The sequence below is a fragment of the Serinus canaria genome, chromosome 13 (assembly GCF_022539315.1).
Source record: "Serinus canaria isolate serCan28SL12 chromosome 13, serCan2020, whole genome shotgun sequence".
NCBI classification, from domain to species: domain Eukaryota; kingdom Metazoa; phylum Chordata; class Aves; order Passeriformes; family Fringillidae; genus Serinus; species Serinus canaria.
The window spans coordinates 1401621-1429438 of record NC_066327.1 but is presented as its reverse complement, the minus strand read 5'-3'; the positions used below and the strand labels follow the sequence as shown (position 1 = coordinate 1429438).

The 27818-nt window shown below is 41.9% G+C and overlaps 1 protein-coding gene across 7 annotated transcripts; it reads right to left on the bottom strand.

The window, feature by feature from the left end:
- Positions 1–381: 381 nt before the first annotated feature.
- Positions 382–26147, bottom strand: MATR3 (matrin 3). 7 transcript variants are annotated; one of them, XM_009098934.4, is made up of 15 exons: positions 26049–26139; positions 17206–18283; positions 12859–12920; positions 12253–12294; positions 11883–11986; positions 10690–10742; positions 10090–10215; positions 9387–9512; positions 9033–9203; positions 7703–7834; positions 6458–6501; positions 5598–5988; positions 3633–4026; positions 2931–3052; positions 382–1460 (listed from the first exon to the last, which is right to left on the bottom strand). In XM_009098934.4, the coding sequence occupies exons 2-15, from the start codon at positions 18094–18096 to the stop codon at positions 1410–1412; spliced, it is 2709 nt and encodes a 902-aa protein (XP_009097182.1). In that variant the 5' UTR covers positions 18097–18283; positions 26049–26139; the 3' UTR covers positions 382–1409. The 7 variants fall into 7 exon arrangements, with proteins under 7 accessions (XP_009097182.1, XP_030085198.1, XP_050835785.1 ...); XM_030229338.2 differs by lacking the exon at positions 26049–26139 and adding an exon at positions 25884–25898; XM_050979828.1 differs by lacking the exon at positions 26049–26139 and adding an exon at positions 25683–25865.
- Positions 26148–27818: the final 1671 nt, after the last annotated feature.

Genomic DNA, 27818 nt, shown 5'->3' with positions numbered 1-27818 from the left:
TCAGCCTCCTGCATGCCAAACCCCTTCCAAGCCCCAGATCCTCACTGGTGGAGGCTCGGGCTGGAAGAATTGGCCCGAGTCTGTTTTGTCTGCAAGAATGGGATGTGGCTTCAGCTTTGATGAGAACGCCCCAAAACTCCAGCAATAAAAGTGTCAGCAGAATATACCTACCAGGGTTTTAACAACTGATATTTTAATTTGCTTGGAAATGCAAGAGGGTTTAGGGAAGAGAAAGTAGAGTTATGCAGGAAGCTGCTGAAGCAAAGGCGTTAAAAACATGCATATTTTAAAAAGAGAGCTCAAGTTTTGGTGTGGTGACGTGACACAGGATAGAGTTCAGCAGACACACTGGTTAACATGCCAAACATCTCTAACAAATCATTGTGGTCTAGCTTTGTTTATTGGGAATCACTTTAGTAATCTGAAGTCACAAATAAGCAGTAAATAACAAAAACTACAGATAAACACAGGTTACACATGCAAATTCCTGTTCACATCTCACATGTGCAGGTACATTAAATGCACAGTTCTAAAGAGTCTTGACAAAACCAGGTTTTAACAAAAAAAAAAAAAAGAAAAAAGGTGTTAAAATGCAGGTATGAAAACTTCCATGTGAAGAATACAAAGACACTTTTGTCCCTTTTAGGACTCCAGTGCTGCTTTTGATATACCAGAGATGTACGACAGCGACGGGATTCAAGTAAAAGCAGGAAGAGCTTGAGGAAATAATACTGGTCAGAGAATGGGCATTTACTTCTCACTAAAAATACAAGGAATAGCTGAATAGGAAAGTCTAGCAAGAGCTTAGGAAAAAAAAAATCACAAAGTTGTAAAGCTGACTAATCACTAATTTTCCTATTTGCTATAGATAACAGCAGTGACATTAAAAGAAACTGCAATTCAACATTTAAAAATGCAACTTACATTTAACGACTTTTCCAAAGTGAAATGCAATGACAGCCTTACACTCAAAATTAAACAGCTGCTAGGCTCAGACCAAAATACGGAATGTTCTAGATAAAATAAAAATACAGTATTACTTTTCATTTTTTATTCAGAATGGAATTAAAAGACAATTTCTGAAGCTTGAAAGTAGTAAGTTTCATTTAAACGCAGTTTTCTTCTCATAGATGAGGTTTCCACAAGGGTGCAAGATTTAATTTTCTGTAATAGCTTGAAGTGTCAAATGAAAAGTTGTTGCCATTCTCACATTACGAACAAACTGTTGTCATTAACTTAACTGCATATGCTTTTTGCTACAACATTTAACACATGAACAGACCTATAATGCCTACTGTATCTCACTAAAACAAAAAAGAATACAGTATTTCCATCTACTACTTGTACTGCTTTTAAAAAAGATTAACATTAAAAACAAAGCCACGTTTTCCTTCTATCCTTCCTTCTCTTTAACCTTCTTTCTTTTGCCTGAAGTCTTCTGCCATTTTATCCAGAATTTTCTGTTGAAAGAAAGCAGTTATATTGGGGATATATTTAAAGAGTTTCTCACAGGCACAACATAAATCCTATTTCCAAGTTTAAATCTGTGAGCATCAATTGCAATTGCAAAGTCATACCTAACAAGGCTGGCACTTCTCCCCACCGTGGAGTGGAGCTCTCCTTGGCAAGCCAAGGGAATTCCTTTCCCTTTTGTCATGGACTTGTGACATGACTGAGCCACTTACCTGGGTGGAATCTGCCCTCTACAGAGGCAGGGACACAACAGCTCAATATCTCCCCTCCCTGGAGAAGGGTTAATTTGAACGTCTGAGGAATTTGGTACCACTTTGACATGTGGCAGCAACATCAATTCACCTATTTCATTCTCCCAGCTCTCCAAGCAAAGGAGACTCCGAGCTCCAAGCAAGTCCCACTTGAAACAGAAGCTACATTTCCCCCCTTCCCTCCCCAATTCCAAACCCCACCACAGTCACACAATCACCCACAAACAGCTCACTGATCATTTCTGCCATGAAAAAAGCAAAGCAAATAATGTTTCATTCAAGTAATAAAGCTCACAAATTGGCATTTTCCCCCCCTTCCCTTTTTGCATCAAGGCTTTAATGTCCCATAAGCAGGTACCTCAATGGAAAAAAAAAAAAAAGAAAAAAAAAAAGAAAAAACACTATGGTGATGGATGAGGTGGATTTTCTTCCTACAAGATCCTGCATGGGAATTGATTTTCTGATCTACGCCTTCACAGTGTTGTCTGGTGACAATTTTTGTGCCATCTGCCTTCCTGGGCCCTCTGTTTATTTAGGGGTTCCCTGTTACTGCAAGAAAGCAAATGTTTGAATTATGAGATGCCACATTCTCCTTCTCTGTGGAGCTTCTGGGGTTTGCTTTCAGCTCAGGGATCAACTGCCCTGAAATGCATTAATGTGACACTGCAGGACTATCAGAATTCCTTTGGGATTGCCCTTTCCTGGAGGTCATGTTTGCAGCTCACAGTATGAGGTTACAGCAGCAGCATTGTCACTCATGCCGTGCAATCATGTGATACCTCATCCAGTTAGAAAATGGAAAAGTGCTCACAAAATCAGAAGTTGCAAAGGTTTTTCCTTTTAAACATATAAAACCTTCATCTTAAGCATTGCTGACTGGTTGAAAACACTCTCAAAGGGACAACTGGAAGCAATCTGGGCCATCTGTATTTACTCTGCATCACTACTTCTAAGCCTGGCCTTATTCCAACTGGAATTCCCTCTTTAATCCAAATTTGCAAGATAAAAAAATGCTGGAGCCACTCTTTAAACTGTGTATTCTGCATATTGTTTTCACAAGATGACGTTTTGAAGAGGTCTATCCAGAGTTATTGAGTAAGCCAATTTCCACTGCCTGAAAGGTATTTTTGTTCTCAGTCCAGTCTCGTTGAGCTCTATTCCCCAGAAAGAATCAAGCCATTTAAAATGAACAAGTTTTTGCCTTACCTTCAACTTTTGATAATGAGGAAGGCTGCTGCAATGGGTCTTTTTTGCAACATCTTCATTTGTGTAGAACAGGGAACACAATTTGCAATAAAACCCTGTTTTGGGTACCACATAATTCACACCTAGAGGAGTAAACACCACAAAATAAACTAAGAGATCTACTCTACATCATTTCTTTTAATGTCATATGTAATTTCAGCTAAATCTTAAAACCATAATTCACTTTACATTTAAAAGCTGCTTTATCTTTAAAAGTCTGTTTTAGTTTAGTCAAGGAGGGACCTAGTAGTAACTAAATATGTGCAGGGGTTTTTTTTATTTAAAAATCAACCTTTCAGATTAAGAGTCCATTTTTATTGGGTCCTTCAAGAACTCACAATGTTTTGTGATCAGTTTTGGAGTATTTAATATGACTCTGAACTATTACCACTGTTGTGCTTTGTGCTAAAATTGAATTTGTGTTGCTAAAAGATACCTTTGTCAATTTTGCCTAAGGAAAGGGTTATGAAAAACGCTATGAAAATAAGGAAAAAATGAAGAAAATACTGGGTTTAGGGCAAGAGGGAAGAAGGGGGAGGAGGGGAAAGCCCTAAAATGAAAGGCTATGGGGCAATGTATTGCCAAAAATAAAAGTCAGATGAAATGAGAAATGCTACTGCAATGCACAGAGACATTTTGGAAAAGAAATGGAAACAGCCTTACCAACAGGAACGTTCGGCTGGTAAGGCCCAATCCTAAACTCATCTGGGACAAGAGGTTTCTCCAGAACACTCTTTGTTTCCTGCTCGCCCTGGGGGTCTGTGTTCTCCTGGCTGCTTTTCTCAGTATCCTGTGCTGTTGTAGCATCAGAAGCTTCAACACTTTCGGCCTTGGCATTCTCTTCGCTTTTCGTTCCGTTTTCTAACGTTTCACTCTCCTGCTCTGGCTCCTCAATCTTGTCCACCTTGATCTCTGCCAGGCTGTCCTCGCTCTTGCCCGCAGCCTTGGCTGCCAGCCCGGACTTGCGCAGCTTCTGGTGGTCGGAGTCCTCCTCGTCGCCCACCTCGTCCAGGGTGACGAAGCCCTCCATGCTGCGCGGGAAGCCGCCCACGTAGCGCTGCGGGGACAAGGGGGCTGTGTCAGCTCAGCCTGAGTGCTCCCCTCAAACCCCCCTGAGCTTCACAGCACAAATACATTCTCCAAACTCCTCCTACGAGAGCTGCCTCGCTCACTCCAACTGTTACTCAAGGTTTAACCAGCTCTTTTTGTACCCCACTGCCCCAGAATCAAGGATTACCTTTCACAATGATGGGTTTTTCTTGCATCAGGAGTGGCCACTGTTTCACCACAGCAACATAATTTCAACTTAAGAACAGAGCCAAAACCACTTAAATTCTTAAGATGAAAGTTCTTTTAACATGAGTACCTTAAGTGAAAATAATTTTGGAGTGCACAAATTTTGTTTCTATTTGAGAATCCTGTAAGATCCTTGAATTCATGGCCTAAATAGAAGGCAAAACCTTACCAGAACTATTCTGTCCCCATTAATGAAAGTTCATCAAAAAGAATTAAAAGCTCTTTTCAACCAGTAGAACACTTGGAGCATTCATATTAAAACAACCATTAAAACACAAACAAAACCCAACCCAAACCCACTGACCACCCAAACTGCGAAAGCCTCTGAAAATCCAGGTTTCATTAGAAGAGGGACTGTTTAAATTCGGAAATTTTGGAAATGCTCCTGCTGATATGGAGATATCACTATCCCATGTACTTGACAGCAACTGAGAGCAGGACTGAAGCAGCATCATCTTTGTGAATGTGGGTCTTCAAAGAATGAAGTTTGGCTCTGAAGCAGTTTATCACAGCCAATGCCCACATACCAATAAGGAACACGAAGAAAACTGAGAAATGTCATTTGCATGGCCAGTATCCATCTCAGCACCATTAACCAGGTTCCTGACAAGGATCCCCCAAAACTGAGATCCATGCAAATCTCATTCATTAATTAGGGACATGCCTTTCTTGCAAAACAGCATTCCAACAAATTACTACAACTTTGCACACCACTCCACAGAACTGAGTATGATTAACAAAGCAGGTAGGACATAAAACCCACAAGAGTGTGGGATGATGTGGTGAGAAAAGGAATTCACAGCAGTAGTCTGTGACTGGAAACCAATTCCTGTCTTTCTCCAGTGGGAAAGGGGCCCTGGCTAACTGGAGATGGCCCTACCTGCCCCTCAGTGTAAGGTGCAAGCTGTATATCCAATTCTGTCCAAGCCTAGATTAGCCTCAAGCCCCCAGTACCTTATTTTTTGAACATCATTTCTGGCTCACGCATAACTACAGACAGCTTGCTGAGAAGCTGCTCAGGAGAACACAGTTCCTGGCTAAGTATTAATCAAAAAAAAAAGGGTGAAAAGCAAGCAAATCCCCAGCAAGCAACAAGGGTAGAAGTCCCAAAATTAAAGCTTCTGTCAAAACAGAATCAGGGATTTGTAACTGAATCCATGTGCAAACTACACCCAGTGAGATCTTCCATTTTCTTCACAGAGCTCTATCACCTGTTCCTCTCCAGACAGGTGTTTAAAGACCCACAGAGGAAGGTCCGCACCAGAAAGTACATGGTGTGCTACCTAAGTTAGACTGGGCTTGCCCCACTCAGCAGCTCACTGTGTGAGTTACCTTTTTAAGCTTTTTCTTGGCTGCTGGAGTGCCTGCAACATTCCCCTCAGTTTTTACAGTCGCATCATCAGGTGTGTCCTTTTTTTCTTCAGTAGCCACATCAGCTAAATTGGCAACATCTGCATCCTCTCCAGCTGAGCTGCCACTTTCTAACAGTGCTGCTGCCTCCTCTTCATCCACCAGCAGCTCATCTTCAGACTCCAGGAGTAAACTGGGCTCATCTTGCTCTGTCTGTTCCCCACTTTTGGCACCTGAAGGCTCAGCAGCATCCTCCTGTTTCTCCTCTTTTGCTTTTTCTTCTGTATTGCCACTTTCAGGTTTCTGAGCAGGTTCTGTTTTGGACTTCTTATCACTGGGAGAATCTTTGCTGTCTGGGGAATATGTTCTCTTTCTATAAAGAACAAAGAACATTGCTACTTGTAAACCTGGAGAGAGCCCAGAAATTACAAAAGTAAAAGATCATATTTCTTTACATAAGCCTGGAAACTGTTGTGTTTCAGTTCAGAAAATGGAAAGCTGAGGGAAACCCTGAAGGACATCATTCTTCAAACATACAAAAGGCTGCTCCAAGGAGAAATTATCTTTACAAGACAGGACAACTGCTTGTGGGTTTAAATTGCAGGAAGGTAAGGCTAATTAGGGACTGCAAAGGATTTCCTGAGGAGCCTGAAGAGGCTGTGAAATCTCCACCATTAGAGGAAGAGGGTGGGTAGCATACTTGAAACAGTTAATCTCTGGGCACAACCTCCAGCCATTTGATCTCAAAGCTTGCCTGACTCTTTTGTATTGTTTCTAAAGTCTGAGTAAGGTATTTTCATATTTCCTTTAAACAACATCATGCTTTAACACTAGAAAATTACCTGGTTTTATCCTTTTTCAGCAGTTCAACTCCTTTGTTGGGAATCTAAAATAAAATTTAAAAAAATCTGTGAGTTACAGCAGACTATGCCTTACACAACTGCTGCAGCATTAATTCAGACCAGAAACCAATCCAGCCAAGTGCTTCCAGCTACAGTAACCCCCAGGAACTCTGTCCATGCCACCCACCAACTGATCAGTAAATCTTTATTTCATGTCAGACAGGATGTGACCAACCTAGAAATTCCCTGCCTTTATTCACAGAAATTATTCAATACAAAACAAATGGGATAGCCTGCTCCAGAAAATTTACATACAATTCCTGGTTTGTTTATGAACCAACAGCATGTAGTGCAGGCACTGGCACAGATCAGTCCTAAGCTGTACTTTTCTCCATCATTACTGGAAAACCTTTAGCAGACTCCAATCACTTCACCTCTTTATGAATTACTGAACAGGAAATGTCACCTGTAGGCAGTAACAAGGAAATCTATTCAAATTGCCACTAAGCGCTCATTTTGCAGCGCAACCATGTGCATCAGTAAGATTTCTTCAAGCTCCACAACAAAGCTGATGTTTCTAGGAGACAGCCTGACAGTACAGATTTCTCCTGCTTTCATTAGCACAGGACGTTATTATTATCACAGAATATTCTGAGTTGGAAGGGACCCATAAGAATCTCAAGTCCAGCTCTTCAGTGAATGGCACAAAAGGGTTGAACCCACAAACCCTGGCATTATCAGCACCATGCTCTGACCAGTTGACCTCCTCTCAGTTTTCCACCTACTGTCCCAGTCTTATGCAGAACCACCTACAACTGCATGAATATTACCCTGGTGTTATGTAAAAAAACCCTTCAGTCAACCTTTCCCTCCTTTATATCAACTGCACAGGCAGAGGTGCAGTTTTGATACATTTTAAGTTTTCACAAACCTTCATTTTCAAATATGAAGGGGAAAGAAAAAGGATCCCACATTAGAGAATGTTCTAAATGGAGTAATTTTAATCAAAATCTACATAATTTACTCCAAAATCTGAATTTCAGTATCTGGGTTTTGTTTCATCTGAAAGGAATATCCTTTAACTTGTCTCATAAACACCAGACTCATGCCAAGTAACTGCACTTGAGGAGCCAGAAAATATTACAGTCAACTGTTTAATTTTATATCCAACACTGAGTTTTCAATAACCAATGGCTGTCATCTACTTCCCTTTACATCTTCAACTACAATTTAAAAAGTCCTTACCCTTAACACCAGTTTCTTGTACTTTTCAGATAAATCTACTTTCACACATCTGCCTTGGAACCAAAGCGCTTTGTTGGCACAATGCTCTACCATGGCCAAAGCATCTTCTCTGGTCTCCATCTCAATAAAGGCCTGAAAAGATTAAAACACACATTAAAAAGGACTCTGAAACACACGACAGTTTTCCAGATAGTGTTTTAACTTAAAACACAGCATTTCCAAATACTGAAACAAAATCACGAGGTTCAACTACATCCATCCTCCCCAAACACTGTAACATTTACCCAAGTGCTCTACAAACCCCAGCTTTTCCATTCAGAACATCTGTCCTGGAGACAGTTCTGAAATTAAATAGGCATTTAAATAATCTGCCAAAAAAGCCACCATAAAGTAAAGTATGATTTAAATAAAAAAGTATCAGGACAATGAAGCTCTTAGTGCTTATGTACCTGGAAATTTCAGGGGAGCTGTGAGACTACCTCAGTGTTTTATTTTTGCTTTTTGAGAGAAGGCTGAAACAAAAAGGCAGCAACTGCTGCTCCTCCAGCTTTGTGAGGAGATGAATGAGCTTTCAACAAACACATCTGGGTTGCAGTATCCTTGCCAAAAAACTGAAAGCTGTTTCAGCAGCCAACGTAGACAGCAAAGGGATTTTGTTTTTCCAGTGAAATAAGGTCAGGGAGGACTTCCTAGGGGTCACACAATAGTTTAGTAATTTTTCACTTCTCAAGTGTGGCATCAGGGGATTCAGGCACCCATCTCTTTGTAAAAGCAGTGGAACTTTTTACTCAAGAGAGCAATGAACTGGGACAGTAAAGCTTAAAAAAAATTAGAGCTAAATAGTTTAAACTACTGTATATTTATAGAAATCTTGTCCATGCACATTAAAAGCATTTCACTATACACACAATGGTCTGTCTTCAAACCTTTCTCTTCCAAGCTAGAAAAGCACAGCAGGACTGCTTTTGTTTAGTTTAAAAGAATGAGAAATAAAGGTAAATAAAAGAAACGTGCAACAGTGGAATATATTTGTTTCATAAGTAATGGTTTTTCAGCCCTAAGAAAATGATCCCAAGGCTCCATGCAGGAATCTGCATAATCCAATAATTAAACCTCCATGCTGAAATACATTTTTTCTGTTTTTAAAGCAGCTCATATTCCAGGGACATCTCCCAAGAAGCTCCAAAGCAAATCCCTAACCTAGACAGACCCTGTGTCATTTCCAAACCTATGCCAGAGCACAAAGTCCACACATGCCCCAGCTGAAGGTGTAATTTCTTCCCAGTTAACCCCCACTTCAAGCCCTGCCCCAGGGTTCCCCTGAAGTCACCTGGCTCTTCATTCTCATCAGGATGTAGTTCTTGATCTTCCCGTAGGGCTCAGCCAGTTTGAGCACGGCGTTGTCAGAGTAGCCCGAGTGGGGCAAGTTGCTCAGGTGGATCACACGACCAAGTTCTGGTTTTGGTGGCTCAGTCTTTTGGTCAGGTTTACCCTCAGGTTTCTAAGGTTAAAAGGAAAAGACATTTAAAACCTATATATAAAAGATACATAGGTGACTGTCCCTTGATTAATCTGATGCACTGAAAAGTACAGAAATTAGGAATAACTAAAATGCAGCAGCCTCATAACACTGACTTTCCCAGATTAAAATAAGGCAATGCTAAAAAACGCAGAAGTGTTTTACCTTTATTCTCTTGTATTTCTGTGACAAGTGGACTCTGACTGGTTTACCAAACACCAGAGCAGGTGTTGTTGAATAATATTCCACTGCAGCCTGGGCATCTTCAGTGGTTGACATTTCAATAAATGCCTGAAATCATACAAAACCAAATTAAGTGCTGCTCTTTCAGGAATCTAATTTAGTTTAAATTTTTTAAGCTTTTCCATGCTTTCTTTTAAAAATAATTGCATCAGAAATAAAAACTGCTTTTTGGTTACAACATGAACTGACCTGCAGAACGTGGCAGATACTTTATTTAGGTGCACAAACAGAACTATTTTGTTTGTTTACATTCCACCTAGATTTGGATTCAAAACACTCAATTGCTTCCTGCTTTTTCCACTTCTACAGTCTTGCTTTTTTTCACACTTCAAAATAAGACACACTCCATAATACAAACCAAGATCAAATAAGTTTTCAGATAGTTTTCAAATGAGAGCAGAATGTGGTGCTGTTGAGAAAGCAATGAACAACCAACCAGGAGGATTTTCCAATATATAAGTGAAAATGCAGTAATGCAGCATTTCTGGAAACACACTCCTTTCCTTTCCCACATGCCCCTGATGACAGATGTGGCATCTCAGTGGGTGGCTGAGCAAAAACAAAGCTCAGACAGTGACAGGAAGCCCATCAGACACACCAGCAGTGCCCTGGAACCCAATCTTACCTCATTGATTTTGTTTAGAATCAGGTGATTTGTGATTATCCCAAAGGGTTCAACGAGCTGAAGCAGCTGATATCTCAGGTTCTTTCCCCTCTGGAAATCCATGATGTGCACAACTCTGCTTGTTTCCTGTTGAACACAAAGCATGTGCACACAGCATGACAAAACCTGAGTACCAGCAAACCTAAATCCTGCCAAGTCTCTGCTCTACTGCTGTAACTGTTTAAATTTTTAAAAACTATTTTTATCTATCTTCACTAGTGACCAAAGATGCATCCAGGAAAGGCACAGAATTTCTATGGATTTCCAGAGCAAGATGCCTGCCCTGACAAAGCTGCCTTTCCTTAAGTTCACTTCCCACAGCTTCATCATGAAGAGAACCTCTGAAGTAGTTCTGTAGTTTTGGAATAAATATTTTGCAGAGTACTTAACACAACAAACTCCTATCTCATGCCAAAGCGTCAGTACTTCCACACACATTCTAAAAATCTCACTTCTAAAAACAATCAATTCATTAAACAAAAACAAAATCCACACCTTAAGCACAGAAAAATTATATAACAAAAATGCGAGTTAAAAAGAAGAAAGAATTTCAATACTAACCACTCTGCCTTTCTGCATGTGTCTGGGTCCTTGCATATTTCCATTTCCAGCTCCTTAAGAAATTAAAAGAATGAACAAGCTTAGTTCAACCTGTCAGACTGGGATTAACATGACTCATCACGAGCTCTTAAAAGATATGTCACTTGTAATACCAGACTGAGATCAAGCTCTAAAAACTAATTATTTCATTGCACCCTAAAAAAGCTTCTTTATTTCAGAACTCCTGTAACTTGGGGTCTGCATTCCTGCTCCTTCTCCTCACTCTAACATTAGAAATAGAGCTGCATTTATTGCTGTTCAGGAACAGCAGAAAGTAAGCACAGCCCATTGGGAAAAAAAAAAATCTCCTGTTTTATGTAAGATTTGCAAGAGGAAAACTTCTCTGTACACAAAGGATGTAAAATTTCTTTATTAAAGACACTCTCTATACAATTGCAGATTTAAGTTCTAAGACATCACCAATTCAATCACAATACCCATTAAAAATACAAAAAACAAACACAAACAAAACCCCCTTTCAAATAATTTGGCCTATAGTTAAATCTGAGATATTTTAAAAAATTAATGATGCTATTTTAATGTAATAAAGTATGAATGCATCTATAATCTAAAAAGTGTCTAAAATATTTGTACTCTGTCAGGCTATCCAGGTAAATTAATTAGTTTTGCTCTTTTAGTCATTTTAACTATCTAAAAGGTAGAAGAGCATCAGGCAATAATCTGATTCTTAGCCTCCTTTCCTGAGAGGAAGAGGCTTGCATCATCCATCTTCCCACTTCTTACTTCTATTCCAATTTATTTCTCATGCTCACTTGAAAATAGGGGGGAAAAAACCATTTAGGACACTGAATTCTTACCAGAAAACTCCACCAACATGTAGCTACTCAGAAGACAGATAGAAAAATCTCCTACATAGGAAAAAAAAACCCAAGCACTCAACACATGTAGATTAATCTCAGTTAAAAATCACCAGCCATAGGGAGTTGGCAGCTGGCAAAAAGGCAAAGTGTGGGAACTCAGTACCAGTCTTTAGTCCCACCACAGCCAAAGTATTTTAGCTCTAGTGCTGAGAAAAACATTTTCCTTCACTGTTTTAGAACACCAGTGACAAATTAAAACAAGAGTAAAAAAAACCCATAAAAAAACCTAGCTAGAAATTAAGCCAGGTGAAGGTAGGTGCCTGCTGAGGTTACCTCTGGGCCCAACAGGAGGTCCTCCAAGGTGGAATGGAGGTGGTGGCGGTCCCAAAATTCCTGGTGCAGGGTTTGTAGATTGCTGCAACATAAAGGGATCACCCCTAGAAAGAGGAGAAAACACACTGTCATTTTAAACCAAGAAACTGTGAAGCTTTCATTCACAAAACACCCTAATTTCTGCATAACTTCTATGCACACAACTCAGGCGACTTTTAATGCTGCCCTTCAGCTGGAAAACAAAGGGAGGAATCCATTTGAACCAAAGGAAATGTGTTGTTTGACATAAAATGTTAGGAACTCCCTCTGCTTCAAATAAACAATTATAAATACTTCAAAATTATTACTATTACTATTAATTACTACTTACATTCCATGTCCTGAATCACTGTCAGGATTCCATTCTGGGTATCTTAAAAGAAACAAAATTAAAAGAAAATGTAAGAAACATGCAATCTCCTCTAGCTGTGTAAAACAAGCAGTGATACCTGGAGGTGCAAGACAGCTGCAGCACGGACAACGCTCCAGGCCCACTGCCAGAACCATGAGCAGCCCTGACAGAAAAACTGCTCTTCAGGACAAACTCCCTACTCTGTTTGCAGAGCTGCTGGTTTTACAACAAAAATGTACAAGTGGTATCAGTAACTACAATTACAACAGATTCTCAACTGCTAAGTTCCAGCTGTTACATCAGTAAGATGAATCAGTATGATTCCAAAGCTATGAACCAGGATCACTTTTTGTCCTGAAGATGCTCCAAGTTGCTTTTATCCCCTAGAAGGCACAGTAAGTTTTCTAAACTTGCTTTGTGCAACAGTTATTTAAAATCAGGGAACATCTTGAGCTGGGAAGGACCCACAAGGATCATCCAGTCCAACTCCTGGCCCTGCACAGGACACCCAGGAATGGCAGGCTGTGCCTGAGTGCTGTCCCAGGCTGAGCCCTCCTCCCCAGTTACTGTACTTCCAGTTCATACATTTCGAGCAGCAGCTGACAGCGGCGGCTGTGAGTCGCTCCATTGATGTGATGGTTCCACTCCTGCAGCAAAGTAAACAAGGCACAATTAGCAGCCACACATGGCAGTCCTTCCCACAAAGTCATGGCCTACAGTAGTGTCTTCTCTGCTAAGCTGGAGTTTTGCAGATCCATAGAGAATGGAATCTGTGAGTGGTGCTTTGAGGAGACACTGACACTGGACCTACCTCTTCTCTGCTAACCTGGCTGAAAAGGTGTCTGATGGGAACAGGGCTGCTCCTGCCTCGGAGTGCAAAGCTCCCTGGAAAACTCCAGCCCAGGCACAGAGGGCCATGGCAGCCTTTGCAACTGAAGGCTGGTTTTATGTCTTCAGGCATTGCAGAATTTCCTCTACTCTGCTTCATTCCTCAGATTTCTACAGATTAATATGAATTAAACACTCCAATTTTTAGAATCATAAAGAGGCCAAGAAATTGCACGGAATTCAGAAAGGAAAGACTAAAAGAAACCTAAGGACACAGCTAGGACAAACTACAAATATACAGGTGAAATACAAAATGCATGACCACTTGAGGGGAATAAAAAAGGAAAAAAGGCAGATCTAAACCAAGATGGTAGAACGGAGAAGTAATGAAATTGAACCAAATCATTGAACCAATCACCAGGTAAAACTCCTCCTGGTTCCGGTTTTAGCACTAGAAAGGAATGAGGGATTTCTACTTTTTCTCTGCAGACCATTTTAACTACAAAGGGAGTTACTTATTTTAGTGCCTGATCTCTCTATATTCTTACAAGTAAGAGCACAAATCTGTGCTTTATTCACATTTGTGAAGTGACAGAAGCTCTGGAGTTCCCTGCTGCACATCTGGGAGCCACAGCCTGACCTTCACTCTGCTGCTCCTCAGGGAAGAAAAGGACTAACAGAGATAAACGGGGGGGAGAGTCATTCAAGAACCTTGGGGCTGAAGGTTTTCTCCAACTGAAGGTTTTTTCTTATCAGCCACATTTTCAGCTATGAATACAAAGTGCACTGGCAACTGCTTTATGTGGCTTTTCTTAGATGTCTGCTTCTGCTCAGCACCCACAAAGGATTTTTGCCTAATGCCTTATCTTTCCAGATTTTTGGTCTCTGCCACACTACAGCAGTCCTGGATACAAAGAGACATTCCCAAGGCTCACTGTAGTGTTTCCACATGCGCCTGTACTTCCTACAAAGGAGAAAAATCTGGATTTAAAGTCTCTCATAAAGTACTACAACATTACTCCATGATGCTCCTGGCATGGAGCAAGATGAAGTCATTCCTTTTATCAAGCTGTAAAATGAGAGCACCACTTTTTCTTGTTAACTGCTTAAGATGTAGGCTCTGCAACTATAAATAGACTTGCAATTAGGATGAAAAATACCCACCAAAAAAAAAAATCTATGAACCATTCAATATGAAGTTTCTTCAGTTCAATGCCTGCTAACAAGTGCTAGCATTACACTCTAGAAAATAGTCCTTTAAACCCCAAACCCCCCCAAATTCAGGGGCACAGTCAGTAAAGCCTCAGTGGCTGGTTCCACCAGACATAACACGCTTTGAATCTGTCTCAACACAAAACTGATGTAGAAGTTATCTGCCAACTACAAGCAAAGTTTGGGAGATTTAATTCTCATTCAAATGCTTTTAAATTGGCTGAAAAGGGGATGCAATTGTAACTTCAGATTTTTCTTCTCCCCCAGGGAAGAATGGTAGCTCATCTACATTAACTTTTTATTACACAATTCCTTATCTGGATTCCCTTCGCTGCCTGCACCCATTTGGAAGAATTCCCTCCCCAAGATTTTGGGGCACCAGATTATTTGTATTTACAGGAACTCATTAACACAAAGGCCCCAAGCTGAGCGAGAGAAAACCTGAACTGAGTTTCTGAAAACCCATATTCCCCTTTGGCTTGGTTGATGCAAGCCAGAGGACACTCTTCCTCAGAAAATGAGGCCACACTCAAGCACCTAATTTTAGCCAACCCTCTCCCAAGGCCACAGCCAGGTTCTCCCTCTGAGATGTACCAGCTTCAAGCATTTCACCTCCAAATTCATCTGCTGGGTTGCATCAGCCTTTGTCTCTGGCAGGCAAACAATCCCTCCACATCTAACACCTCATTCACTGATAAAGGGATCAGGATGGACAAAATGCCTGAACTAACTGGGGCACAACTTACTTCACAGACAGAAAATAAACTAGGTCTTAAAATATACACACATCAAATTAAAGAAGCAGCTAAGAACATCACTAAAATAATAAAAAAAAAAGCACCAAAAAACCTAGAAGACTACTCTGCCAATTTAAGTTACACTAAGGATGTTTAACACCTTACTTGCATTTAAAATACACGCAGCTTGATCAAACACTTTTAAAAATCACTGATATTTTTATACGGAGGTGGGGAAAATGAGATATTGTTACTACAGTAATAAATTTACATAGCCCCAGCTAAAAAAAGCATTCCCTTTCTGCTTTCCATACATTTCGGTTCAAATCCAATTACTTTAAAAGTTATGTTTTACTTGATTTGATTTTGCAGGAGACACAAAATAAGGAATTGTGTAATGGTTGGGTATGCAAAGCAGAGGAAAGAAGGAGAGAAAGAGAAAATTCTTGTGGTGACATGATTTCTGAAATCAGAAATAAAGCCTCAACTTGGGTCGTAAGAACCAGATGATCCAACCACAAGTATTTTATTGTGTACTAGCAGTTTTAAAGTCAAAGCATATTCCTAAAAAGAAAAAAAGTTTTACATGTTATAGAAGAGGTCAGCCACTTAGGTTATGCTGTTAAAAGAATTTGGTATTTCTCATACCTGGAAATATCCTTTCATTAGATCTGCACTCCAAAGCACACTAAGAGTCATGAGCCTTTAAAATAAAGAGCTAAAAAGACCCCTACTTACAGGATTACTGGTTGCCATCTTCAAGGGCCTCAGAAGTTAATGCTTTCAATCTAACCAAATGAAGTCCTTTTACAGAACTGAGCATGGCAGCTAAACTGTTAACACTTAAAACTTTAGTGAAAATAAACGTCAAATACAGGAGACAAGAAACCTGGATTACTGTATTTTATATCAAAAGCAATTAAAGCAACACAAGTTCATAAACTGTCAGATCAGGTGGAGCCATACAGTGTGTGCTCTAGAACTGGTTTGATCCTTTCCTTGCAGGGAAAGAATAATTCTTGTGTTTCAAAAAGATCAGATGTACAGAACAGCACTTTCTGAGAGGTAACTGTAAAGAAATGGTTAGTAACAGCAATTCCACATCGTATCAATTTTACAGTAATAGCATGTATTATGTTTTCAATTGAAGGCCTTCAAGCTAATTAGCCACTAATTGTGACAAGAGGGGCACGGTATTAGCCAATTACATTGCCTAGTATACTGGAAATCAGCAAGATGAGTACATTGGAAAAGGTGAAAGTGAGAAGGCTCTGAAAACACCATCTGAATCATGTTGAGTAACCTGCTCCCTTTGCAGAGCTGCACTAGGCGTGGATAACTAAGAGGGAAGTTTCAGCATCACCGAACACACCCGAAGATCCACTCTACTCATGAGTCAAGTAAAGAACACTACTAGGAACACAGAGCAGGATACTGCAACAGCAGACTGATTGCTCGGAGAGTCTACAGGGATAGATGCAATATGTGACAATAAAAAAGTGAGTCTGAAGTGTTCTAAGAAAGTAGTGAAAAAAGGAGAAAAATGACGACAAATTTCAGCCATAGTATGAGATAGAGTGTTAAAGTGAAATTAAAAAGGCAAGAATGAGCTAATCTAAAACGTGGTTTTTACTTTTGCAAATAAGTTCCAGGGCTCTACATTAACTCTTTCCCTCTGGACAGGGAAAAAGCAGAACTGTGCAAGAATGCATCTTAACTACATATAAATCAGCAATCAAGACAGATGTGGAGGAGAGCTGAAACTAGCTTCCAGAATGGCACAGTAGATACACTGCAAAAAAACCCCAAACCAACAAAAAAATACCAAAACCCACCCCAAAACTGCTTGAATGCCAGATGTTTGTGGTTAAGAGAACATGTAGATGTAAAATATAAACAAGATATCCCAGTAGATGACAGCTGTTTCACTTGAAGTTAAGCAATCTGGGCAAATAAAATACATTAATGTAAAGCCCTGGTTTACAATGTTTGTCAACAATTACCTTGCAAATAAACCAAGTGCCTTTTTCACTCTCAAACCAACTTTCAGATCATTTCAAAAGCAACCAGGCCATAGAAATAATTAAAGAAATAGGTAAAACAGAACAGATACTACAACGTAAAGGAAAATAGAAGTATCTGGTGCATAACTCACCTTATTAGAATGAACTGGCATATCACATATAGAGCACAGATGGGGATAACCCTTCGGTAAGAATCCATGGAAGTCTTCAATATTGCTATTTGGAGGAGCACCTCTCTTTTTCTCAAAGAGAGATCTCTCGGGACCAGGACCACGACCCATTCTGTCATACTCACTGTCAAATTTATGATAGTTATGCGAAGTCTCACCATAGAAAGATTCATCCCTACACCTTTCTCCATCTCTCAATCTGTCATCTTCATAATCCATTCTGTCATAATAACCAGATTCTTGAGAACGACTTCCATGGTCATAGTCAACCACTGGGTTGAGACTAGGACCACGATCATCAAAGCTATCTCTTCTAAAATGCCTTTTTTCTTCCCAATCATCCCTAGGTACTCTGTATGGTGGTTCCCGTGTGGATGATCTGCCATCTCTACCATAACCTTCTTCAGCTCTCCTCCTTTTAAGTTGTAGAAGGATCTGAGGCAAGTTTTCAGGAGTGATCTTGTCCTCGGGATAGCGACTCAGTTCATCTAAGTCTCTAGCAGACAGACCAAAGCTGGCCAAAATGTTTGTGGCCTGGTCTGCATCTCCACGGTGCTGAGAAGACAAAGGGAGCGGACCTCTACTTCCAATGTTAAATATAGACTGCAAATTATGGGAAGAGGTACTACCAGAAGACAGTGCACTATGAGATCCTTGTTGGTTCAATGAAGAACTCATTCCAAGATTCATTAAGCTAGCAAGGCGCGCAGTACCCTGGTTCATCCTTCCAAGAGATGCTGGCATATTTAAAGACTGGGTAGCAGCAGCAAGAAGGCCTATTCCTGCAGAGAGGTCACGCCCATGACCTTGTGAATCCCTACTCAGAGATGACTGCTGGAATGACTTGGACATTGTAGAACTAGAGCTTGTCTACTTTATGGATCAAAAAAATTCTTTTTGTTTAGTTTTTTTTTAAGATGGCTGCAAAGAGAGCTCACACTAGAAAGCTAGGCAAACTTCACTTCAAAAACGGTAACGCCAAGAAAGAGGATCAATAATGACTGCAGATCTTCTTCAAGCTGAGAAACACCAGACAATTCTGTAGAAAAACAAGCAGTTTTAGTCATAAATCCCTGTAAACAGATGCAGCTTTAAACTTATGCATCATGTTGAGCTAAAAAAAAACATTAAAGATCTCAATCTTACAAGGCTTTTATCACATAACAGATTCAAGAGGTACCCAGAACCTACATATATTATTGCAGACAAAAATACAGTAGTGTTTCCTATACATACTACTCTTCTTCCACAAAAAGCTACTTTCACACTGAAGAAAAGTGAATTTCAGAAGTTTGCGATGTCTGAAAGCATCTATAAAGTTTACTGACACGTAAGCCTTGATCTCTGGTTAATGGCTTTGTTCATACCCTACATTACTGTACTGTGTCTGTGAGAAGAACACAAAAAACGTAGGCCCATAGAATCCAAGATGACTTTGGCATATAACACATATTTGAAAATGAAACCTCTACCACCACAGAACAGGACGAAAGGAAGTTAAAAGTAACTGAAGTTTGGGCAAAAAGTTTCTGCTATAAGATCTGTAAATAAGACCAAACATAATATTTAGTCTTTATGCAATAAAATTCCAATTACTGATGTGAAGACAGATGTGAACAAGAAAAACAAGTTTTACATTTTGCAGGAAGTAAACAAGACCTCTTGTTCCAATTGCAGTTACACTGATAACAGCATTTCTGAAGGGATTCTTTACTCTGTTACATGGCAGCTGTGACACCAGCCTGTACTCTCAGACCTCAAACTAAACAAGGTCAGGCTTAGTGCTGGGATGGGAGACCCAAGGAAAACCCTGCTCCTGCGGAAGAGACCCCAGTGAGTCAGGAGATGGCACCACATCCCAGCGGCACTGCTGGCCTGGGGCTGGCACTGACACTGTGACCACCTGTGGGAGTTAAAGATCCTAAAACACTGCTCACAAGAGAGAGGTGACTCTTTAGTGTCCCACTAAAATACTAACCTAGCACTCAAATATTTGGTTCAACTGAACAGTCTATCAATATCCACAGCATGCTGCAATGAATATATTTCATAAAATATTCTTTTAGGGCAGAGCAGAAATAACTGTAACTACTTCATCCCATCCTCCTCCAGCCTTGGAACAGATACACAAAGTTTAAAGCAATTCAATATGTGTGAAAATATTTCAGCAGGAATAATCTGCTCTTGGGTCCCCGATGCTGCTAAGCCCTTGCCAGTGTGGGCAGAGCAGCTCTGCTTCTCTCTCTTCTGTGTTTGATGTGCTGCACGGAGGAGCACATCAAACACAGAATCACTGGGAAAAGAAACAGGCACAGGCTGCACAGCTGCAAATGAGGTCAGCTCCCAAGAGAACAGGTACGTTTGGGGACGACTGGAAAGGACAAAATGAAAGCAAGGACTTTTCCTTGAAGAGACCAGCTCTGCAGAAGGCAATGGCTCTTGTACTGGAAAGAGAAGGAAAAAGGTCAAGGTTAGAGGTCTCTAGCCCTACTGCCTGCTCAATACACAGTCTGTTCCAACAGTCCACAAAGCTGAAAAGCACTTGGTTGTGTTTTTTTTTTTTTTCCTCAGTAGCAGCATGATACAAATTTATGCATTTATGTAGGGAAAAAAAAGGATTCCCTGAAAAATACACAAAACACATGTAACTCCACCTTTGCAATCTAACTCCTTTATACAATTTGCGACATACTCTATTATCAATGCATCTTAATTCATTTCAGCTACATTTTTAAGATTCAAATACACCGGAGTAATTAAAAGGAAGCTTAACTGTGTGGCATTTGTTAAGAATAAGAGATTGAGAAACATGGGGATGAAAATAAGCTTGAAAATTCTGAGGCAGAAGACAGAAAAACACTGCAGAAAGCTTCAGAGGAAAACAGTAACACAAGAATACAGTGGAGCATACGAGGTGAATTCTAAGGGAGATGTCCCAGAGAAGGGGGCCGCACTGGAGGACACCTGAACAGAAAGCACTGAAGAACTATATTGTACAAATCAAGACTCTTTTGAGTTCAAACAGAGAGGAACTCTAATATTCACCTGGGTACCATGCTTTTATCTTACATTCATTCAGTATTTTTCACAGTACTTTTATGATAATTTTACAAGCTAATCCTTACTCATTCAATTTTTACACCTGAATTTCTTCCTAGTTCATTCACTCTTTCAGAAGGGTCTGAAGTTGAACTTACTGGGTTCTTCATAAAATCAGGTATTCCAGAGGGCTCTCTGAGCCTGACCCAGCAGCAATTCCACAGATACCCCTGTGGTCAGGCTCACTGTGTCCTGCTGTTAGCGCAAGGACAACATTATTCAAGTCTCCACTAAATCAGGAAAGTTCTCCACTTTTGAAAAACACCCTTTATTTGAACAAATGCTCCCTAATCCTCTTATCACAGCTGTCAACTGGCAGTGCATTGTGTGCTGCTGCAGAGATTAGCAGGGAATAAACCCCATGGCACCCTGGCCTGGAAGGACCAGGGCTGCAGGACCAGATGGTGCCATGCTGAGACCCCACTCCAGAACTTTACAGAACCACACCCAGCTCCTGCAGCTGCAACACCCAGGGAAGGGGCAAATGGAAAATAAAAACAGGAAAGATGGGAGAATAACCAAGACAAAGACACAGAGAGGGACAATCTTATGGAAAAGCATGAAGTGGGACAGAAAGACAAGTGTATGATGCAGACACAGCACAAGTTGGCAATTGATGCTAGTCAGGAAATGCCCTACATCCAATTAGGTACTTGAGTACTTAAATTAACCAGTTTGAATATCCTCAAAAAAAACACTATTTATCACACCACTCATCTTGCAATGGCTGCTGCACTCCACTCCTAACCAACCCCATCCTTTAAGACAACAGAAAGAGGTGGGGGAAGAGGTGGGGGAAGAGCTCTACCAACACCAAGGATGTTTAACTTCCACAGGGTCAGGTTTAACATGATCCTAAGGCAGCACTTCCTGGGCTGATGATTCCATGCCAGTATCTGATAGGGACAGGTTCCCATGGAGCAGGGCCAGCTTTTGAGAGAGGGTGCCATCAACTGAGTCACAGCAACAAGATGGGCAGGACTGAACAGAGCTGCCTCGAGAGACAGACATGAGTTAGTTCAAAGTGTTATGCTACTTGTTCTCTATGAAATTTCAGCTGACTGGGAACAGACAGGCTTTCAGGTACACCATTTTTAAGATATGTGGGCAGAAATTTGGCTATATTAAGATTTGAAAATATATAATATCAAGCAATCTTGAAATAAGTTGAAAGTCAAAATGTTATTAGATTTCCAGACAAATGCAGACAATGAAAACAATTTGTATCTACAAGTTGCAAAAGAGTATTCTATAAAGGCAGACAACAAAAGTAAGGAATTTGAATCCTACAGAGTACACGGTTATCAAACAGAGCCCAAAATGAGGCTGATTTTTAAACACTATAGAAGGTTTTTCTCTTTGTGTAAATCTGAACATATCTTTTCGAAAAAGCTTATGAATTCTTGCTCCAATAGTAAGTTTGACCTGAGAACAGTTTAATTCCATGAATTTTTGGAATATATTGATCATGCTGAACACAATAACCTCAGCTTGTCACCTTTTACGGACCACAAATAGGCTGAAAATAAGTCCCCAGCTCCCTACTCCTTTTGCCACTCTCAGGGGGTTTTAACTTACGCAAAGTTACTATAATTTTAATGTTAATCTTGTTCTTAGAAGAACTCATCTTTTACCCATTCCGCTTTCACTATTTACTGAAAAAAAGTCTTAAAAATTAAAAGTAACTGTTTTCACTTTCTAATCAGTTTCACTTTCACCTTCAAAACACATAGAATTAGAACAAATAAATTCAGTTATGGTAAAAACCTGGAATTATCTAAAAGCTGAAAAACACATCCTCATTTTGTAACAACACAATGCTTTTGCAGACCCTACATCCTTGGGAAAAAAGTACCATATAAGTTTTTGGAAGTCTGCTCTTTGGATAAACATCTATAGGTCTTCCTCCTCCTCTCTTACACATTGTACTCTGTGTGGCAATCCCTTCTGCCACCGGAGAATTCTTCTGCTCCTTGGCAAAACTGGCTCTAGCACATCATGGCAAAAAGAGCTATTGAGGGGAGAGATCTGGAATTTGGACATACAGCCCCCCAGTGCTGCTCTGAGAATTAATGGTAGCAAAAACAAGAACTCTGAAGGAAATTAGAAGCAGATGTTATCTAGTTGCTGAATGACCAAGTACAATGGATCTCAAATCCAAGGGATTAATTTTTGGACAATTCAGAAAAGGCCGCTGTATTGTCCAAAGGCAAAGGAGGAATTGCCCAGCTGCCTTGGAGAAATGCAGATTCTTGCTCATTTCAGCTCCTATTACTCGGAGAGGTTATTTAATATAGCTGTTCCACATGCAAGAAAAGCACTCATCTTGTTCAAGCCACCTCAAAGGTCATGCTCTTCATGAAACTTCAGGAGCACCTGGCACATGGGACTCACGCTTTTTCTGGGCACAGATTAACCAGTCTGCTTCAGGCACAACAACTGAAGGAGTTTCAGTTCTTAGGATTATGTTTATCTTCATCCCAGGGACTTTCTTGATCAGATGAACACAAAATAATCTGAGAGTTGAAGTGACTGTAACAGAGGACTGCTTCAGAACAAGGAAGTGTGACATCTGAACATGCATATTTGCAAATGGGGAATTAAAATGACTGGTTTAGCAAACAAGAATCTGAAAAGAACTTACAGTTTTCAACATCTGAATGCAAACAGGAACAGAAAAGAGGTTGGTTTCCTATTTCTTTTCATTATATAATTTAATAAATTCAATCAGCCCTCTTTTGAAAGAGGTGCATTTTAAAAGTGCATTTATTCCTTTACAGCAACAAAAGTAGAAAAAAAGATTCAAGAAGAGTAGAGGCAAAACCCATGTATTTTTTCAAAGGGAAAGAAGTAACACCCAGAAACAACAGGTAACTGATGTCACTGTGGTGACCACACCACAAACAACTACATGGCTTCCAGCCATTCCTTTCTATTGCTTTCAATCTCACAGACACCTTGAGAGGCCCCAGTCTCCAGTAAGACAGATGCACACAGGCTCCTGCAGCTCCAAAAAGCTCCATGGAGCCACTAACAGAGGGGCTCTGCCAAAACCAGAGTCTCTGTGCAATGCTGTGGGATTTCACTGGGAAATTCCATCAACACAACTGTGTCCCCACGCACAACAAGGACACAATCCTTGTTCATTCCCAGCAGGTGTGCGGACCAACAGCCCTCAGACACCAAAATTTTGACACCAACCCCAGAACAAATCACAGACCAATTTTTACCATTAAAAAAGAAAAAAAAAAAGAAAAACCTCATACAGAACAGTTCTGTGCTCTGGTCTGGTAACCTGAATTTCCATCTGCCTCGAGGCATTTCCAAGGCTGGGATAAAATCCTGGTCTTTCCCAGCTGAAATCCTGCTTGAAGTTGCAAGTATTCTAGCTGCAGAGGAAAATCAAAGAACTGTTTCACTGGTTCACTGCTCAAAATAAAAATCCTTTTGTTGAAATTATGACTGCACAATATGGTACTTAAACACTCACAAACTACATGAGTTCAGAAATATCATGAAGTATTTGCCTTTGTTTTCAAGACTTGTTGACTCAGAGAGCTGATGAAAAAAGGAAGCAGCATTGAAAAAAAGCATTCATAAGTAAACCAACTGAATGGAAATAATTTCATTGCAACTCTGCTTGCAACAGCATCTCCCCCAGACTTGTTGAGCCATCCAGAAGCCTGTTGAGTATTACATTATAAAATACCTTTGTATTCACCAAGTCTCTCAGCAGAGACATGTGCAAGTCACAGCAAAGGGCAGCACACAGCTTTTCCTAATTTCTCTCCCAAGTAATGAGTGTTTTTATTTAAGTGCAGTTTATTCCTGAGTAAGCCAAGTGGTTATAAAATAACAGCTATATGAAACTTCAGTCTGGAGCCCAAAACACTGACTCTTCTTCCCCCTCTTTAATTGATTTTCAGTTTTTATCTTTAGGAACATGGATATCCACATTTTAAGGACCTATTTAGGAATTGCTCTGGGGTTCTTTTCCCATCATTTAGTTCCAGGACATATGTAACACCAAGTACACAATACAGAAGTACAAACAGTGGCTTATCAGTTCACAAGGTCTGAGTGCCAGTATCCTCACTCAGAATTCAGTAATGAATCATTTTGGGAAGTTTTTTTCATAAAATTCAAGACAGAAGTTCACTAATTTCTTGGGAATATAATAAAAACATTATTATGTTCCACTATATGTTATAAAAAACAATTTATCATTTTAGCACATTGAAAACTTAAAATATTAACGTTTCAAATATGAGAATATTAAATCACTGGATCAATAGATTCTTGTAATGAAGCTCCTGAAAATGCACCCTGTTCTTCTCCCCATGGAAACTACACAGACTGCTTTAAGAAACTTACATTTTCAACCAGAGCTGCTCCCTACTTATCTGACTCCAGGAAATCAGGACCACCTACAGTTCAAAAAACTCGAAGAATTTAAGGCTGAGTAAATAAAATAAAGATCGTTCAGCAGTTTGAAGCAGTATTAGATACTTTTTTCCCAAAGGTCTGCATCGTGGAAAGAAAAACAGCCACACATTTGGAATTTGAGGGATGGTTCAGCTTTCTTTTAACAGCGTAAATGCCTCATTTATCATTTAACAAAACAGGTTTTCAGGCTCCCAGAAAGTTCTTTTCAACTTCTGGATGTTTTCAGAGTAGGTGAACTTTGTATCTCATTACTCTGGCTCTGGAAGCAGAGTGTGTACATTAAAGAAACGGAACGTTATCAATCCAACACAGGAAGAAAAAAAAAAACCACCCCCGCAGTTTACTTTGTAAGCACAGCCTGAATATATGAAAGTGAAACTGAGTAGAAAGCAGGGTCAAACGGCTGCCTGCACTGTAAGGATTCTTGTTGCTCAATTCATTAATTCTTAAGGGCAGATGGGCAACAAAACCAGCAGTTTTAGACTCTAACGGCCTTTAGAGAGTTAAGGAAGGAGGGAGGAACAAGGCCGCTTGCAAGGCCGCGGCTGGCGCTGGCAGGGAAGAGCTCCAGACAGCGAGAAGCGCGGCGGAGCTGGATCACGGCTGCAGCGCCGAGAGGCCGAGCGGGAGCCGCTGTTGCCGGGCCCTGGGGGCGGCGGCGGGGGGGGGTCGGGGCTTTGTTCGGGCCCGGCGCGCCCGCAGTTCCGGCTGGCGGCGGGCGGGGGCGCCCCGGGGGCCGCGGCACCGGACGGGCCGGGCCTGCGCGTGACCGCCGCGCGCCGGCCCGCGCCCCCCTGCCGCGCGCTCCCGCCTCGCCCCCCACCCCTCACGGCGGGGCGGCCGCCGCAGGACCCCAAGATAGCGGCGGGCCGGGGGCGCGGCGCCGCTCCTACCTGCGAGCCGGCGGGAACGGAACGCGGCGGCGGCGGCGCCTCCCGCTCGGTGCGGCGCCAGCGGCAGGGGAAAGGGGATGGACGGACGGACGGCGGGACTGAGGGAGGGAGGGAGAGGGAGGGACTGAGGCGGCTGCGCGAGCCCCGCGTGCGCCTCGCCGCGCTCGCGAGAGCACGCCCGCCCGCTGCCCGCCTGCTCACGTGCCCGGCGGCGGCCACCCCGCTCGGCTCCGGTATCGCCGATGAGTCCGCGCCGCTCCCGCCGCTGCCCGGGACCGCCCGCCCCGCCCGCCGTGAGGGACGTGGGATAAGGACGGGGAGGAGGCGCAGCCGGTACGGGTCTCGCGAGAGGTGGGGGCCGCTCACCGTGCTCTCGCGAGAGCGCCGCTGCACCGCGCGCCGCCAGCCCGCCGCCCGCGCCCCGCTCATTGTCCGCGCTCCTGCGGGGCAACATGGGAAAGCGCGGGGGGCGGGGCGGGGCAGTGGCCACGCCCCCCGGGAGGAGCGCGGGGCCCGGGACCTCGGGTTCGCGGCTCCCCTCAGCTGCTTCCGGGGAGCGGCACCGCTGGCACCGCCGCTGCGGGGTGTGCCCGGGGTGTCCAAGGTGTCCGGGGTATCTAGGGTGTTTGGGATAGCCACAGTATCCTCTGGTCCCCACGCTGTTCTCTGTGTCCCAGGGCACGCTCACGGGCAGCCAGCCCCGCCCAGGCCGAGGCTGCTCTCAGCAGAACGCAGGTGTCACCATGGCTAAAGTATTCAAAACTGTGGCCTCTCGCTAGCTGTGAGGCCGTTGGAAGATTCTGGTAAAAAGGCCCTGCAGCCGATGTGCAAGGCTGTGCTGTTCCTCTGATCCAACATTGCCACCTTGTGCTGGATGAGGAGAGGTCCCTGTGCCGCCGCCCTCCTGAAATCTCCAAAGTACTCCTACAACCCCTTAAGTACTATTCGTAATTTTGATTTATTTCGTAGTCAACATCTTTCTCCCTATTTAATTTTGTGGCTAAAGAACTGGTCTCTCCATTAGCCAGTAAAGCGCTGTGCTCCAGCAGCTTTAGGAAGGTGAGGGTGTGTACATGAATTCAGGGAAAGCTCCAGGGAAAAGGAAAAATCTTCCTCTTCAGTTCATTGCAGGCTGATTTTTCTTTTCTGTAAGTGGCTGGAGAGCACAATGAAACAATAACACAAGGTATTTTAAAAAAATGGTACAATATATGTGTTGAAGTAATATGGAAATGCTCAGAGAACAATCACAAGAAATCCAGCTCTTAACAAGCTCAAGGTAAAAAAACAATAAAGTGCTCAAAACCAAGCCCATAAATCTCAGTTAACAATCTTCCTGTGCTGTGGTGCTGCAGAGCAGTAAAAGCAGAGCAAATGTAAAGCAAACCAGCCACTTTTGCCTAGCAGAAGTCATATATAGACTACAAAATGTATGGTTCTCCTAAACAGAACCACAAATCACATTGTTATTTCCCAAATATGAATGCAGGTCCTGCTCCATTTCCTGGCTTTATTTCACTGCAGAGTCTTGGGGCTCTCTCCCAATTCCCTTTGCTGTCCTGCACTGGGGGCACCAGAGCAGGTCCAAGGTGAATCATTCTGACCTTTATTGATAGCTGTGTGCTGCAGGAGCTGCACAGTGCTGACTGTCCCCTTCCTGCCGGAGGGGACACCCTGAGCACCAGACCCTGTGCTTGTGCTGACCACTGGAGAACCTTCAGGACATCCCTATTTTTAATTTCCTAGTTGTGCACAAGGCAGAAGCAGGACATGCCCCAGAACCCCACCCCATGCCCTGGGCTTAGCCCCAGTGTGGGCAGCAGGGCAGGGGGGATTCTGTCCCTGTGATAACTTATGAAGGCTGACCTAGAACAGAGACTGGACAGAGCTAAAGAATAACATAGGGATTTATAAAGAGGCCTCAAATAGATCCACCTTGGGCACCACAACCCAAAATGGGCACAAAATGGATGAGAGGTCACAGCGTCTCAGACTTTTATAAGTTTTGGTCCATTAGCATATTGGAGCTAATTGTCCAATTACAGCTCCAGCCCACACAGTCCCATCCTTCTTGTTTTCTCTCTTTGGTCCACGTTGTTTGTGCTCTTGGGCCTGAGATCTGGATCAGCTCTCCGT

Coding starts and splice junctions, on each gene's coding strand:
- MATR3 (XM_009098934.4), bottom strand. CDS start 18,096: ATGTCCAAGTCATTCCAGCAGTCATCTCTGAGTAGGGATTCACAAGGT. Junction 12,921..17,205: donor TGCCAGTTCATTCTAATAAG/GTGAGTTATGCA, acceptor ACTTTGCTGCAG/GAGTGGAACCATCACATCAA. Junction 3,053..3,632: donor CCAGCCGAACGTTCCTGTTG/GTAAGGCTGTTT, acceptor TTACTCCTCTAG/GTGTGAATTATGTGGTACCC.